Here is a 16,371-nt window from a genome sequence, read left to right on the forward strand (position 1 = left end):
CTAGCATTGGTAGGATGACTCACTGGATTTAGGAACTGCTTGTGAAGATGAACATATTAATAACTTTATGCAGCAGTTCTGCCATAAAATGTAATCCTTTTACAATTCTGTATTCTCAAGTGAAATACAAGCTTAGAACCAGAATAAAATTACAAAAGATATTTGAATTGCTATCTTATGTTCTTTTTAGACCTGTGTTTATACATTAAAATATGCAACTTAACTAGGAAAAGAATATTCCTTTTTATCCCTATCCCTTCCCCAGTGTGTACAACTCTCTACTATAAAGACATATTTAAATATAGGGTTACCAGGATAATTGTCCCAGGTAATCTGTGCATTTTTAGTTTTCCCAAAGATAAATTACTATTTTTCTTCCCATCCATAAATGTTTGAATAGGAAAACTTGTGCAAATCACATATGATTCAGTGGCAAACAAATCAGTTGCTTATTGCAATCTGTATGTGTAACCCACAATATTAGTAAACAATAGGATAAAGATCCTTTCAGCTTTTGATAACATTCCACAGATTTAAATAATTAGAAAACAACAAAAGGCTTGCCTTGAGGACACAGTAAATATAGCCCTAAATATTTACATCCTCTTTTGAACTTTTCTCCATGCCTTTAGGCATTACACTAATCCACAGAAAGGTTAATCTGAGTACTTGAGGGCTTGTAGAATGTTATATAGAAAGTGACAGATAGACCATCAATTGGGATCAGTGTTTCTAAGTATTCAGATGGTGACCAACCACTAGACTGAGCATTTTGTTTCTCCTTGATTTTAATGAGACAGTTTTGCAGTCTGTGTCACTTACTGGAGACACTTCCTCATTTCTGCATTATTTCAGTAAATACTTGCAGATTTACTGAAATAATGGGGAAGAAAAATACAATATTTTTCATGTACACAAGACCAAATTTGCTAATTTCTAATCTTATTGAAATACTTATATTTTTATGCATGAAACAATCAGTTAGGTTTAGGATATTCACTAACTTTAATCTTAAAAAAATCTTTTCTGGGCATGAGTAAAACTTAAGAAAATAACCATCTATTTTCTCCCACCTTTAACAGTTTGATATGGTAATATTTCTATTTATTACTGAAAATTATATGTATTTGTAAAATAATTCATGGAAAAGTGTATGCTCTCCATTCAGTCTCTGCCATATATGCCATGTAGCCTTTGAAATTAGTTATACTCCTGATAGATTTAGTGTATGAGTGAAAGCAGTGTTTGCAATTTATTTGTAAATATATTTGCATTTACAAATTAATTATATTTGTAAAATCCCAAGATTATAGAACAGAAAATTACTTGTATTATATATAACATATATGCATAGAATAAAATATAATATAATGTAATATAGGCTAATAAAAGCACAATGGATACTTACATATATATATAATATACATATATATACACTGTGATACATCTGTATCTATCTGTCTTGGATTCTTGAATGATAATGAACTACATACACCCTTATCTCAAATGCTTAAAACTTGAACGTGCTTACACTAAATAGTCAGATCCCACTGCAGAGAAAGTCAGAGTTCAATTTCTTACCTGCTTTTTTAATTTCAGGGACAGCTGTCTTCTCATGAGCTTTCTCCTTTTTTCCTGTTTTTTCTAGAATTTAATTAAAAGAGAGTAATTTGATGTGCTTGAACTCTGAATCATACAGTCAAATATGCAATCACTAAGTCCTGGTGGGCACATACTGAAAAAAAAAGTAACTTATTTGGGTGTTCAGATTATTTCCTTATAGCACTTGCACCCAACTAGCCACAGAGCAATCAGCTGAAAATGAAAATTAATCAGTAAGTATCAACTGTGGATGATTTGGACCCTTAATAATTCATCAAAAGTTAGACAAAAATCATCAGTGCATGAATGTGGCACCTTTAAGCTTAAGTTCTAGTAGCAATGAGATAATTAAAAAATAATGAATGACTTAAATATTTTGCATGAAGCAACACCTTAGTAAATTTTAGATGCTTTCTGAAAATGTATGATCAAAATATTATTTAGATGGATACCATGACTTTGCAGTTTGGTCACTGCAAGTTTCAATTGTGATTCTATAAAATGAACAGATCTACCCCACCTTCAGAAACTGATGTACCATGAAATGAGTGATATCTTCCATGAGTTTTGTGTATTGCTGTCTAACTATGTCCTGTTATATATGGTCTCCATTAACTTTTTAAAAAACTTGTAAATGGCCACCAAACAGGACATTTAATTTGTCAGAAAATGAGTTTCGGAAATGCTGGATGCTGAACACATTAGGCACGAGATATTTGAGAAGTGGAAACATGCAAATAGTGACTGAGCAACTAAGAAGCATAGGATTAACCTAACAGAAAACAATGAGCATAGCAACTAAGAAGCCAGAAGCATAGGATTAACCTAACAGAAAACAATGAGAAATGAGCAAGAAGTGTGAGTAAAAGCTGAATGAGGCCAGTAAGAAATGTTTCCAAACCATACCTTTCATCTTAGTTTCAGTCGTAGCCTTCTTTTCATCACTCTTTTTCTTCTCCTCTTTTTTCTCTAAAAGTAGAAATTGAAGCTCAGCTCTTTTTACTCAGAAACCCACAAACAAACATATGTATCTATGCATGCATGTATTTAGTATGTATATATATATATTTGTTGAATATATATATTTGGGATGCAGAATATATGCAGCATGACTGCAACATGTTCAAGATTTGATTAGCTGGCCACTTATTACCAGCAGCTCAGAAGTACATCCTAATACTCAGAGAGTGAACGTGATGTTAAGGATAAAACTGGAACAAACATGCACACCAGATTATTACTTAAATACTTATTCAAGAAACTATTCCAAATAAAATGAAGAGTTTTATTGTGGTGAATCAGTAGCCATGTAACTGTCCTGCTTCTTTTGTAAGACCTGTCTGAATGATAGCAAAACTTGCACCTGGTACTTGGAAACAAGTATAGAATGCCATGAAAACCCTGCATACACAATATACCTTTACAACACTTTTTATTAATTGAATCTTTGAAACTATCATTACAAGGCTTCAGTTATTCATGGAGAGTTGTTATTACATCTACAAAACAACATGACATTATTTCAAAAGCATTTGCCTCTATATTGGCAGTTATTTGGGGAACAGTAGAAATAAGGAGAATATTTTTTACTTTTTTAAAACAAGCTAAAACAATTTAATTACTTATTTCATAATGTTTTGAATTAGAAAATTAAGAGTTTGATAAGGGATATGAGAAAGTTATGATTCTTATTTTTCCTTTGGGAAATGAATCTTCTTTCTGATGTGAAAGAATACAAGAGTTAAAGGATAGCTATTCTAAATGTTTTTTTAATGGTTCATCTATGAAAAGTGAAATTTGTTTCCTTCAGTTTGTGCTGCAGGTCTTTGGGCATTGATACAGTTAGTGAAACTATTGTTTTCTTTTTGTGATCTTTTACTGTCAGGAATGTGGATAAGAAGCCAATTTTTATTTTCTTACAAAAGATAGAACCATAAGACTAGACAAGAATGTTTTCTTTAATTGAAAAATATTTAAAGTGTAGGAATATTTTCAAATCCAAGAAACAAATATACTCTTATCCCTTGCATAAAACTAACATGAAAATAAAGGAAAAAATAAAAAAAAAAATCCAAACCAAACTTACTTTTCACTTCTCTAGGTACCGCAATAGACTTTTCTTCTGCATGGAAAAAAATATAAACAGGAAAAAAATTAAAATTTGTACAACATTTTACCTAAACCAAAATAAATATGTGTGTTACAGTTCTAAAAAATTTAAAAGTTGCTGCATTGATAGAGTACCTGAATTCCACAGTCTGTACATGTTGATTTCATGAATAAAGTTATTTTGCCTGTTGTGGAGGGAAAATATTTATCAATATTCAGGGTCCCCTCAAATGATACTTCTGCTGATTTTCTGTCAGTTGGCTTTAATATTGAGCATAATATAGATGAGTTCCACTTCTTTCTTGTTTTAAGCAGATTTGTTCAGTGTGTTTCCCTTGTTATTGTCTTCAGAAAATTATTACATGCTTTCTACAGAATGTTTCTCAGAAGAGTTTTATGTCCTTAATTATTCCTGCTGAAACTCTGAGCACACTACACTTCAAGTTACAAATTCCTCTGTGTTATGAGGTTTCCCAGGTATGTGTAGAGTATCAGAGTACTGCTCATCCTCCTCTAACTTGTTTGGAACTTCCTATTCTTGCATACTGTAATATTGATATTGGCTTTCTCTCTCCCTGACACACTTCTCCAGAGACTTGTGCTAGGGACTGTGCCTGTCTGGTCGAAATGGAAGTCTCTTCAGCTTCAGATTTCAGAAAAGCTGTTCCACAGCTCCACTTTCCTGTGCCACTCTTCAGTGGATTCTTTCCACATGCAATGGGGATATCCTCTGATTTCTAAAATGTGATTTAATTATTTGCATATTCTTCCTGAATCAATCAAAACTGTTAAATATGTTAACTGTGTGATTTACTGACAGAAAAGAGCTTCCTTTTGTCTTCCTTCCAAGAGACTTTACTCATAATAACTAGAGGCTGAATAGCTGCTGGGACTTCTACTTGTCAATTTTTTTCTGAGTGACTCAGTTCTGGTGAGTTAGATTGATTTTTTTTGGTTTCTTACATTTCTGGTGCTAGGTGATGCACAAGAATAATCCATAAGCCCAAGGTCCTTACAACAAGATTCTTTTTAATCTGAGACCATTTCTGCCTTTGAATTTGTACCATTTTTCATGCCTCTGGGGCCCAGAAAAACCCATATGAAATCTGCCTTAAGTTGGTTCAGAGCCGTATGCACCTTGAAAACCACAAGCTGAGGCATGGAGCTTTGAGAGGTGAAGCATTGTATGGAAGATGTACAGGAAGTGGCAGGAATGTTCACTGCCAATAGCCCAAGCAAAGATGATGACATCCCTGGCTGCAGAATCTTCATTGCCATGTCATTCCACCAATTAATCCCACTGATATAATTTTCTTCTTTCAAGCTCTCAAATTGGATTATTCAGAGTGTCCAGGCAGCTTTGAGATGTCTATATTTGTTATGAAATTTCTGGGGAGTGATTACATAGAGGTATTAATGGACTGTTGCCCCTATTTCCCAATTACACTGAAAGATAAGCACTCTTGCTCAAATGTGAGTAAAACAGCTGCTGGGCTTCCATTCACATCTCAGCTGCATCTAGCCCCACTGATGCCCCTCACAGCTACCACTGAGAGAGTTTTTTGTAAATGAGAACGATGGACTTGGTCAATTCCTATTATGGAAAGAGCTATTTCATACGTAAGGAAGTAATGCCATTTCTTGAATAAATTTATTTCCTCTCAATTTTAGCAGCTCACATTTAGAATGTTGCGTATTAAGTGCATATTTAACACCAGCAAAACTTGTGATTTCTGAAGCAGTAAATGCAGTGGGCTCTATGCAGATATGTACAAAGCTAAATTAAGAGGCAGAGCAAATAATTAAATAGGAGTCTTTTGCACTGTAAAATATGTACCCCATCTGTTAATTGAAAGCACTTACTTTTTTAGCTAGGAATAGATACAGAACTTCAAAGGGCCAACTACATAAAGAGGGACCATAATATGTACTAATTGTGGGTTACACAAGGAAACACAAGGTGCTTTTGAGCATTCGGTGTTGACCACAATATGACATTGAAGTGCTATGAAGTATTGAACAATCTATTCTTATTGCTACTGTTTCTTGACAATGTAATTAACAGAATTTTTTCACTAGTAACATCAGTCCAAAGCCACATTTCATGGCCAGTGCGAGACATAAGAGTACAAAAAGACCTCACTTTTAAAAGCCTGGAATGCATTTACAAGAATGAAATAGGGATGTATGCAGCTGGAAGAGTACATGACAGAATCAGTCAGCAAGGCTAGCAATGGATTTTCATTTAGTTAGTTTTGTTTTCCTGTAGACTCTATGCAGAAGTTGAGCTTTATGTAGTATAAGGAGTCCAGTGAATATGAGTATTGTGAATTAAAGCAGTGCTGAATGAGACATTCAGGTAAATAAATTATTCCTGGATGAAAAATAAAAAGAAGCAGCATAGAATAATTTTCTTGCAAAGTGGCTGGGTTGACAGAACAGCCCTTGAAGCAAAGAAACCTCTGAGATGGAATTATTTATTTTTCAAAAAGGGATGAAGGACCGAGGCCAGTAAAAATCCAAATGAGATTCAACAAAGATCAAGAAAGGGGTGTTTCAATCTGAATTTTCTCCACCCATCTTGAACACCTCTTTGTGTTATTCTCATTGGAGAGCAGATAATTCTTGGGCAATGGTAGCAGGGGAGATAACAGAAGCATGCTAACAACGCACCACTTGAAATCAGGCCTGGTAAGACCAGTGTGCTACTCTGCCAGTGCTGAGTGGAATCTAAATTTAGGGATGCACATGAGTTACGGGGCATAGTGTCACAGGAATGCTGCACAAGAACTGGAAGAAGGTGCTCTTAGAGCTTCTTTGCCATATTGCTCCAGATGGTCCAGGTTCTTATGGAAAGTCTGATTGTGGAAGGAATTGTCAGCTCATCCCATCCTGTCTGAGAAACTGAGGTAAGCAGGGAAGCAATATATAGCCAGAGATCCTTTCTGGTAGAGAAGAATGCAAATAGCAAACACTAGTTAGTGGAACTGAATGCCAGAAGTTTGGAGGTGTTTTGGTCCACATTAGCTTTCTAAACTTTAGATCCTTATTAGGTCTTAATACATTATATAGCTTTTAAAGTCTAGGTCCATTTATCTAAAACCCTGTGGTAAGGAAAGCTCAGGAGGAAAGCTCCTGTGAGACTCTGGATATTTATTGCCTAACTTTGTGAAATGCTACAACAGCTTTTCTCTGCCTACAGATTCTAGTCCTGGAGAACTCAGGAGCAGCAGAGACACATGTATAGTCACTGACATACAAAATAGAATAAAACAAACATAAATTCAGATTTTCCTGAGAAGCTATAGTTCAGACTGAACATAGTGACTTCATTTTGGATAAGACTTCATTTCATTTTTCTCCAAGCAGCTCTGTACACCTTAAGCTGTCATTAGCAGCTTTTAAAAGACCATTCAAACAAAACACAAGCTGCATTTTAGATTTCCTTTCCTTATTAATTTTGAATTAATTTTGAACATTTGCTCTTTGTTTTACTTGGTCACTAGAACCTTTTCTCTGCAGGTCTCAATAAAAGTTTTACTGTTGATTTCAATGGGAGTTTGATATCCTTTTAAATATTAAAATAACTCACTGCATTTCAGTTTTCGATGATATTACTTTTCTTTCCCCTTGGCTTGTTGCTTAGAGTAGAGACTGACAGTGACTGGTCAGTTGCATTTTTGATTCTAAAAAATTTAACACCCATTCACAAAATAGAATCCCCAAGACTGACAAAACTTTTGGTAAAATGAATAAACAATGCAAGGAGATATTTCTACTTGGTTTAGGATGTCATGGAAACTCATATTTTTAAAATTGTATCTAAATTTCAAGTAAAAATTTACCTTAGCTGTCTCTGAAAAAAAATAAAAATCTCTTTCTGGGGTAAGAGAGTCCTTGTTTGTCTGGCTACTTTCTCTATGAGAAATAATTCTGTCTTGATTCAGTCAAACTACTGAAAGACCAAGAAAGATCAATGAAATCTAAATAGCATTAATCTAAAGTTCCTGAAGTTCTTAGAATTGCTTCCGTTCACATACAGACTCGTACACTTGCAGGCACATATGCACACACATGCTCTCCCTAACTTACAGGTGAGGGCTTAGGCCAAAATGAAGTGCATTTATTTGCAAAGCTGTTTAAATGACACCGTCTTTTTTATCTGCAGAGTAATGAATACAATTTCTTTTCATACTGAGCAAGTGAAATATTCTTGGGGCACACAGATCACTGGAGATATAGCACACCCTGAAGGCCTAGGCAATCTCTCCAGTTCAGCTTTGCTTTTTTGAAATTGCTTCACTGTTTTCAAATCCCAGTCTGAAACACTATTTAGCAGCTGTGGAGATTGCTTATGGAGATAATTTTGGGGCCTGCAGAATCTATGTAATAGAAATATCATGCTTGAAATTCCTAATGCTTTCATGTGACCTACATAAATGTTTCTTATTTCTTCCTGTAGTGGCTATAGACTCCTTTTTCATGGATCTCTTGCATTAAGCACTAGAACTCTTTTAATAGTGTGGACCATATGTCACCATATGTCATATAAACAGCACGGTGTGGAGCAAAGAAATAAAAACAAGTGAGATGAAGCCAGAGTATGCAAGGCAAGTTAAAAAATAGAATAGACCAACTTCCATAACAAGACCAGCAACAGAAACTCCAGTGGACAATGGTCAGTGGTAAATATGATGCAAATATGATTATGATGAGTACTTTAATTCCCAGAGAGCACTGATTTTTTATGGTACGACCTTTACTAGAGAGAGCCGAACCAACACTGCTGAGGTAGCTTGGCTGGCCTTCTCCCTCCTTGTGACTGACATTCCTACTGGAAAACAGGAATCAGTGTCAGGACCAGTTCTGTTACCAGTGCTGGGAAGGGTTTTGCTTCACATACTTTTTATGTGGCATGTTTTTGAGCAAGAATGTATGAGTTTTAATAATGGGATGATGAGGTATGCAGGATCTCTTTTGTAAGAGTTTCCTTTTTCTTTCCAAAGAAACATGGGAGTTCTGCCTGTGAAAGCCCAGATTAACTTAATCCCAGTAAGTGTTTCCAATTTGCCGGTGCAACATATGCAAAAGATTGTTGCTTTTCTATAACATTTAAAAAGCACTATGAAAAGTTAAAATAATCTTCAAAGATACTTATTTGTGGTTTTTTGGGTCAACTTTGGTGAATATTTATTTTCAAAAGCATACTCTAGCATTTTAAATTGTATTATTATAAATTATGAGAAAATATAATAATATGTATAATGAAAATATACATATATTTATGCTTTTTTTTTCTTACTTTAGTAAGCTTTCCTCTCTTGTCTGTTTAATTTTTTGTATTTTATGATAGAATAAAAGTAGTACAGAAGAGCCTCATGTCATTAAGGAAAATGTCAAGGGCTTTCTGAAACACTGAAGGTTTAGGGTTTTTTTCATCATTGCTAAATCATTAGAATTTACTGCTTAAATGTCTAATTTAAATCATTAAATAGTTCACTTTGAAACCTTGTTCATAATAATTTAAATGTTTTACTGTTTTCAGTACCGACTCATGGGGACATAAGGCCCATATTTCTCAAAAAACTTGTTATGCTGTATATACAGCAATGTGTTACAGGTAACTAAATGTTCATCTATTAACCTAGGTTAAACTTAACCTATTGTAGGATGATATTTCTAATCGGAATTTTTTTCCTGTTTTTATTCTCCCTTGGATTAAAATTTACCAGAAAAATTGATTTTCATCCAAAACTCATGTCAGTATTATGAAGAATATTCTAAATAGCGAGAAAATTTTCAAATTTGTGCCTTTTTTAAAGGGTTCTGTTGTGTCTTGAATCACAATCTCTCACTGAAAGGATTTTTAAGGGTAATTGATTCTATAGTATAGAAGGAAAACAGAGTTTTTTTTATAGAACAATCTATGTACAGAAGAGAAGGCAGACATTGACAGACTGTAGAGAAGCAGATTGACTTTTACAAGATTTATAGACTCCTGTACGTCAAGGGAGATTTGTCAAAATTTGTATTGACTTTAGTAATTTAGATATTCTTGGTTATATCCCCTAATGTAGTATTCATGAACAGAGATATAGACTAGAAATTCTTCTCGAGACAGTCAGATAGTGTACATTCTACATAGCAACATAGATGCAGTTGCCAATTTAGCCTCTGCAGGAGTTTTGAGGAAAGTTAAACACATTTCACAGCAACTTGCTTTATTGCATTCTGCAAAATTTGTAATTAGAGGATTCAAAGACCTAGAGAAAATACCTTTTTTTCCTCATAGATCCTCTGAAGATATTACAGTTTTTTGTTTTGGTTTGGTTTTTTTCCTCGCTTAATATCACAGATATCATCAAGATGGCAAGAAATGGTCAGTATACTTTAGTCAGGGAAGAGGGATATTTCAGAGCTTGTTATGATTCATTAACAAATCAGAATGGTTATGTTGATGACTCTTCCATAATAAATGGTCTCACACTCAAAGATACAGGAGCAGATTTTTAGGATAATATAACTTGGAAAATCATATTCAGATACAGTGCCATTCAAATGTGGGTTTTGTGATACAGTGCTCTTCAAAGGGGTAAAAAGCATAGATCTGCTTGAGATTATATACCACATGCATTAAGATTCTTTCCAACAGGAGAAGGATTTTGCTATAGGCTTCTCAAAAAGGTTCTGTGGTCTTGGGAGAAGACAAAGACATGCTATTCTGGAACAACAAGCATGAAGATTTGCTGATAACTAGCTAAGCCTCTGATCTTAGTTTTTACACTTGTTCAACTTCAGCCATGATTATAATGCCATGTCAGAGAGAGAAACATGGGAAAATTATCAGAAAGGAAAGTCCTTTTCATGTGAATGTGGAAATGGAGGAAGGTTAAAAGCTGTGTGAGCTGAACAAAAATTCAAGACCTAAGAGAGAGAATCACAGAGAAAAAATACACTCTACAGAGAAGTTTTAGGATGTCAGTGAATTACAAAATAAATGAAATCTAGAGTTAAAAGTGGTGTGGAAGACTACAGCCAAGGAAGAAGAAGGATATTCAAGTCAAAGTTCAAATAGACATGGAGAACTGATCTGTTCAAATTACTGGTGACACCAATGTCCTGACATAGCAACATCCTTGTCAGTCAAGCTGAGAGCGCTACTTCCAAGTACTTGTGAAAGCTCCATAAAAAGATAAGATAAAGAATTTAAAATTAGTTCAGTAGTTCCTAGTTTACCAAATAAGGTTTCCAAGCTTAAAATATGAGTAGATATTATATATCAATGCCTATATCTTCACAAATTCCTTTACCTTCTTTCTCTTGTTCATCATTACAGGATCCTATGTTTTGTTTTATTATTCTCTTCTGTTGGTGATCTGAAAATTCAAACTCTTCAATGACAATTTAAGGTAAGATCTTTGAAAAAGCCAACCAATCATGAAATAGGAGAGCAATGATCTGTTCTTCTCTTTCTGACCAAATTAGTACAAAGCATTTTGCTTTTTGACCAGGAGATATCTGAAAATTTTAACTCATACACACACACTTCGGTGTGACTTATTGCTTGCTACTAGAATCTAGTGTACTAATTGAGATTGTCTTAAATAATTACTCTCTTGCCAAAAGATTTACTAAAGGAAGAGAAAAAGGCAATGACAAAGAGAGAAAGTTTTATATTTAATACATAATAACAATATGCTCTTTTTCGAAGGCCTCAAGAATTCAGCAGAGCATAATTTCTACAGGACATTGCATACTATCCACAAAAAGCATTCTATTTGAAGATATCAAATAATCTAAAAATTTTAGAGATATATGACACATACACACCACTATTTCCACCTTATCAGAAAACAAGAATGGTCAAAGATTACCTAAGGTAGAAATGGCAAAATAGAGTGATACTGAAAACATGCCAATCTAGAAAAAGAGTAAGATCCTTTCAGCCTTTACTAGCTGCGTAATTATATAATGTCTGAACATCACAGAGTGGGAAAGTCCAGGGTGTAAGTAGATTGGATTCATGAATTCTCTGTGTGATAAATGTTCCGTTACTTCCTACAGTTTTACCTTTTTTTCAGAGCTGGTTTCTTCTGTCAAAGGCTAAGCCAGACTTTGATGTTATATAAAGTATATATTTCAATTAAAAAGTGATTCTATTTGTTCTCCTTTCTGACAACTTATGATACTGTTTTCAACTATATTTATAAGAAGAATCTTTTGTTTCAATGTCCATTCTCCAGATCAGTGATATTTAGTGATGTACCAGTCATAAAGGTATCTAAGCCCTAAGAAGTCACATGGAAATGTCTCTTGAACTATTTTAAAGATTTAAATTCGTCTGCCTACTCCTCTTTTTCCCTTCTGACATATTGTCAAATATTCTTATAAATTACTTTTTTCCCCCCCGCCTAGGGCTGAAATAAAGCTTCAGGGTTTAAGGTTCCTCAAGGCACTGAGGCATATTTTCTCATATAAGGGAAACACAGAATAGTACAGCATAACAGCTTTTCATGGTAACGTTTTACAGGTAATTCTGCCTTCTTCATTTCCTCCAAATCTCTTGCATGAAAAGGTATCCTAATGACTGGCCTTGAGACTTAAAGAGAATTTAGTTATATGGTTCTGAGCATATAATCTCCCTCAAATTTGTTTGCCAAATGGGTGTCTAATTTACATTCCCAATTACCTGAATTGCATGCATAAATGAGCTAATGAAACATACAAATGTGTAACTGGTCATAAATAGTAATTTCTATGTACAATTGCAGTAATTGCATGCTCCTCATGATTTCAAAAATCAAGAATCTAATGTTAATTTGATACTAGTTCCTGTTGTGTAACAGTTATATTTAAAGATCAAGTTTATCACCCAGCAAATGTGTCAGCCTTGTTCTATTATGTCTTTTTTCCATTATGGTTAATTGACAGACAACAGAGTTTAACATTGCAGGGACTTCTTTGTGCTGATAAGAATGGTACAAATATTTTCCTAAAATAAACAGGACTGCTAATCTATTTATATATTGTCTCAAAATAACCACAATTTCAGACTCCTTTAAACAACATATTTAAAAAGAAATAATCATTTGAGGTAACAAGACTTTCGGGGAAAGACATAATAAGTCACATAACTATTTTTATCCAAATGTTCTGATTCACAATAATCACATTACAGAAATATTTAATTAATGTAGCACTTTCTTTCAGTCATGGGCCTGGCAAAACCTAAGTCTCATTTTCTGTTTTCAAATGCAGGAAATCTTGTAGCTCTTGTTACTTATTCTTCTGCCACCCCATCTCTTTTTCTCTTAGACTGCAATTGCTTTCTGGGTAACACAGAACTACGACCTCTACGAGAGAAATTAGCAAGTGCCATGATGTGACTGAAGGGCTTGAATATCATATGAAAACTGCTGCATAGTTACACAAAAAGTCTCAGGTGTTTTTTTATTAAATTGTATGTTGTAAAGATCAATCAAATGAATTGCAGTTGTAATTCTAAGTCATTGGACATAGTTAATTTTAAAATTAAAATGAATATTTCAACCACTTTACTGTAATCATCAAACTATAAACAATATAATTCAATTGCAGGGATTATGTTTTAATCTTCTGAATGTAAGATCCGACTTTGTATTTCTCTTTCAGTAGCTTTAACAATAGCAACAGGGTTGATAAATGCAGAGCCAGACATACTATGTTCATTATTTAAAAAAATAATGCACAGAAAAATGACTGAATAACAATAGCTGAAAGAATAATCCAAAGTATATTAAATGATAATGTTGATTATGTTTATATTTAGATAGCAAGTTATGGCTGAATGCCATTCAAAGCACTTTACAGATTAGGCCTAAATCCTGTAATCTGTTTCACTCAGGAAATGCCCCAAGCCACTTCTGAGACCACTATAAGGAACATTTACATCTTGTCATGCATACATCAGTATCATTGCTGTCCCAGCCTGAGTAATGTGATCACTTTTGCAAAATAGGTTATATATATTAAAAAAAAAAAAAAAATCCCATTAGAACAAACAGTGAAGTTAATAAGTAGAAGCCAATAAAGGTGGAAAAACTCAAACTTACCTTCAATAGCTGCTGGTTTCTTTCTTGGGCTGTGTTCTAGAAGAAGACGAGGTGGTACGAATTCCTTATGTCCTGCACCTAAAAATACAGGTTAAGAAGCACAGAAAATGAATTCACCAACAGGCTGAGCATTTTCACTGAGAGGCTGAACTCCCTTCAAAATGGTTCATGTTAAAAATATTACAGTGTGCATAAAAGTTAATATCTTTCAGACACTATAAGAAGGAAATGTATTTCTCAACAAATAGAGTAATTTATTTTTAAGAGTCACATTTGAAACCAATAAAGCCCAAGTGACTCAAACATATGCTGAAATGCTACAGTTCTGTTTTTCTTCCTTAGACTCAAAAGAGAATAATAATACAATGATAAGAAGGTTGCATATTCATGACACCTCTTCTACAACAAAATCTTATTTTTTTTCTGTCAAACAAATGATCTTCATTTACTCCCTCAAGTCCACTTATTATGAGCTCCTGGAAACACCAGGAAAAATATGATGTATCTCATCCTTAAGGATTATTCTTAATTAGCTGATACCAACCAGGTCATGCCTTGTAAACACTGATGAGGTTCTGATTCCAGCTGCTGACTGAAACACCTCTACTCTCTGAGAGTGCTCAGCTGGGACTTTCTGTACTGTCTTAGCCTATGTGCAGATATAATGTTTTGTGCAAAACAATTTTCACTTAGTTTCTTTACAGATTCACAACCATATTTAATTTACTCTTCCATTACTTATGCTTATTTTCTAGTTTATGACGTATTTGCAGTCTCCTTATTTCACTTATTTTAAGTTATTTCACTGGCATTTAATCTCAGTAGCTATCCTGTCACTGTCATTTGGAAAGTGCAAATTTTTGTGACCTGAGAAATAAAATTAAGTGCTTAAATATAATATTGATTCAGTCATATGCACTAGCATACATTTACTGCACCAGAGTCACATGCAAACAGAGTGTTAAATCTCAGCTCCAGCTTCACATCAGAAACTCAAAGCCATGCCTCATGCTTGATAGACTCAGAAAAGAAATTAAGGTTTTAATGGGCTTTGGAAACTGCAGCATCTTACTTACCCTTCCCATTTTGCAAAGGTGTGTATGCTTATGGGGAATGCATGAGAAAAATATCATCTTGAAGACAGCAGTGGGATTTGAGCGTCATGGATTTAATGTTATTGGATCTCATCAACATATGTACAATTGCAGGCATATAATTTGCAAGCATGTGGTTCAGTTCATCCAGTACTTTGTATAAAAATATCAAACACAGAGCTGCTCAAACTTGACATGTGCCTGAGCCACTGACAAAATGTTAACACATTGATAAAAGTAATGTATTGAAGGTGCTTTGCAACAAGAGGTAATTGTCCTACACTTTTCATGTATTTCCTGTCTTGGCAATAACCCAAGTGGATATTTACTGATCCCATCACAGAGTACCTAGAGCCTTAAAATTAATGTTAGGCAAACTTCAGGAATCCAGATGTTTAGCCATGATTTTCCAAATGCTTTATGTCTGAACAAAAAAAATCTTGAAGTTGCAAGCTGAGCTAATGAGCTGCTGATTACCTTTGTTGCCAAAAAGAATAGAAGCTATATTCATAACCATGTTGACACACAGAAACCTGAGCAATTGAATTTCCAGTTCAGAATGAAAACTAAGAACAACATAGCAATTAATGAAGTATGGCTAATATTATTTTTCATTCTACATTTGATCAAAGTCCTAGAATAAACAATAGTTCCTTTTTTTTTTTCCAATTTTTTTTGTTTTCATTTTTTTTTTTTTTTTTCCTTTCCAAAACTAGACCACCTATTTCCCAGCTAGAAAAAGTGGTAATTTTTATAACTTGGACAATTTTTTGTATGAAAAAGGATAAAGGGCAGTGGCTCAGAATGTTGAATAGATGAATAATGATGAAGGATAGTCAATAATTTGCATTGAGTGTGGTATCTGCAGCATGGGGCAATGATCTAACTCCTCTAGGTCAAATTGTGGGCTGGCCCTATTATCTTCCTATGCTTTGCTGTGGCAGCAGTTTTCTAATGATTGCACCAGTGTGAGCATAATGCCAGTATGATCCCACTTATTGCTAATGACTTGTCAAGTTTTATTTTATAGCTTTGCAAGGTTTAAGCAAATCATTTATTTCATGCAAATTGACCACATGATCCAATATGAGAGTGTTTTAAGTTTAAGCTTCACAGATCAAAAACTTTCCCTCAAGCCAAAATGTTTGTTCTGAGCAGGTTCCCATCCACTCTGATAAAAGGCTTCTTTAATGTTTCCATGTCTTATTAAATGTCTTTCTATTCACTTTGATGGGAATGTAAAGGACAGTAAATGAATAAATATTTTATCTGTTCTTTTGATGGACTATGTTAAAGGGGACAACCTAAGTCAAATTTCTTTTCTTTTCCTTCTTCTCTCCTCTTTAAGTTATAAAGCAGAAGCAGTTTTCTGCAGTACAGACAACTGATAAATGGAAATGAGAATTTGACTCTAACAGATCAGACCGTTTGTATTAATGAAGTCTACTATCTTGAATCTAACAGTGGCCAGTTGG

The 16,371-nt window shown here is 34.1% G+C and overlaps 1 protein-coding gene across 1 annotated transcript in view; it reads right to left on the reverse strand.

Moving 5' to 3' along the window:
* Positions 1-16,371, reverse strand: part of TRDN (triadin) — a gene marked incomplete at its 5' end in the record, with an annotated part of 223,267 nt that overhangs the window by 108,896 nt on the left and 98,000 nt on the right. The window contains 4 exon segments of the mRNA XM_066315329.1: positions 1,582-1,644; positions 2,509-2,595; positions 3,689-3,724; positions 13,803-13,880. Coding sequence (XP_066171426.1) covers positions 1,582-1,644; positions 2,509-2,595; positions 3,689-3,724; positions 13,803-13,880 — 264 coding nt within the window.

This window comes from Sylvia atricapilla, chromosome 3 (genome assembly GCF_009819655.1).
Source record: "Sylvia atricapilla isolate bSylAtr1 chromosome 3, bSylAtr1.pri, whole genome shotgun sequence".
NCBI lineage: Eukaryota > Metazoa > Chordata > Aves > Passeriformes > Sylviidae > Sylvia > Sylvia atricapilla.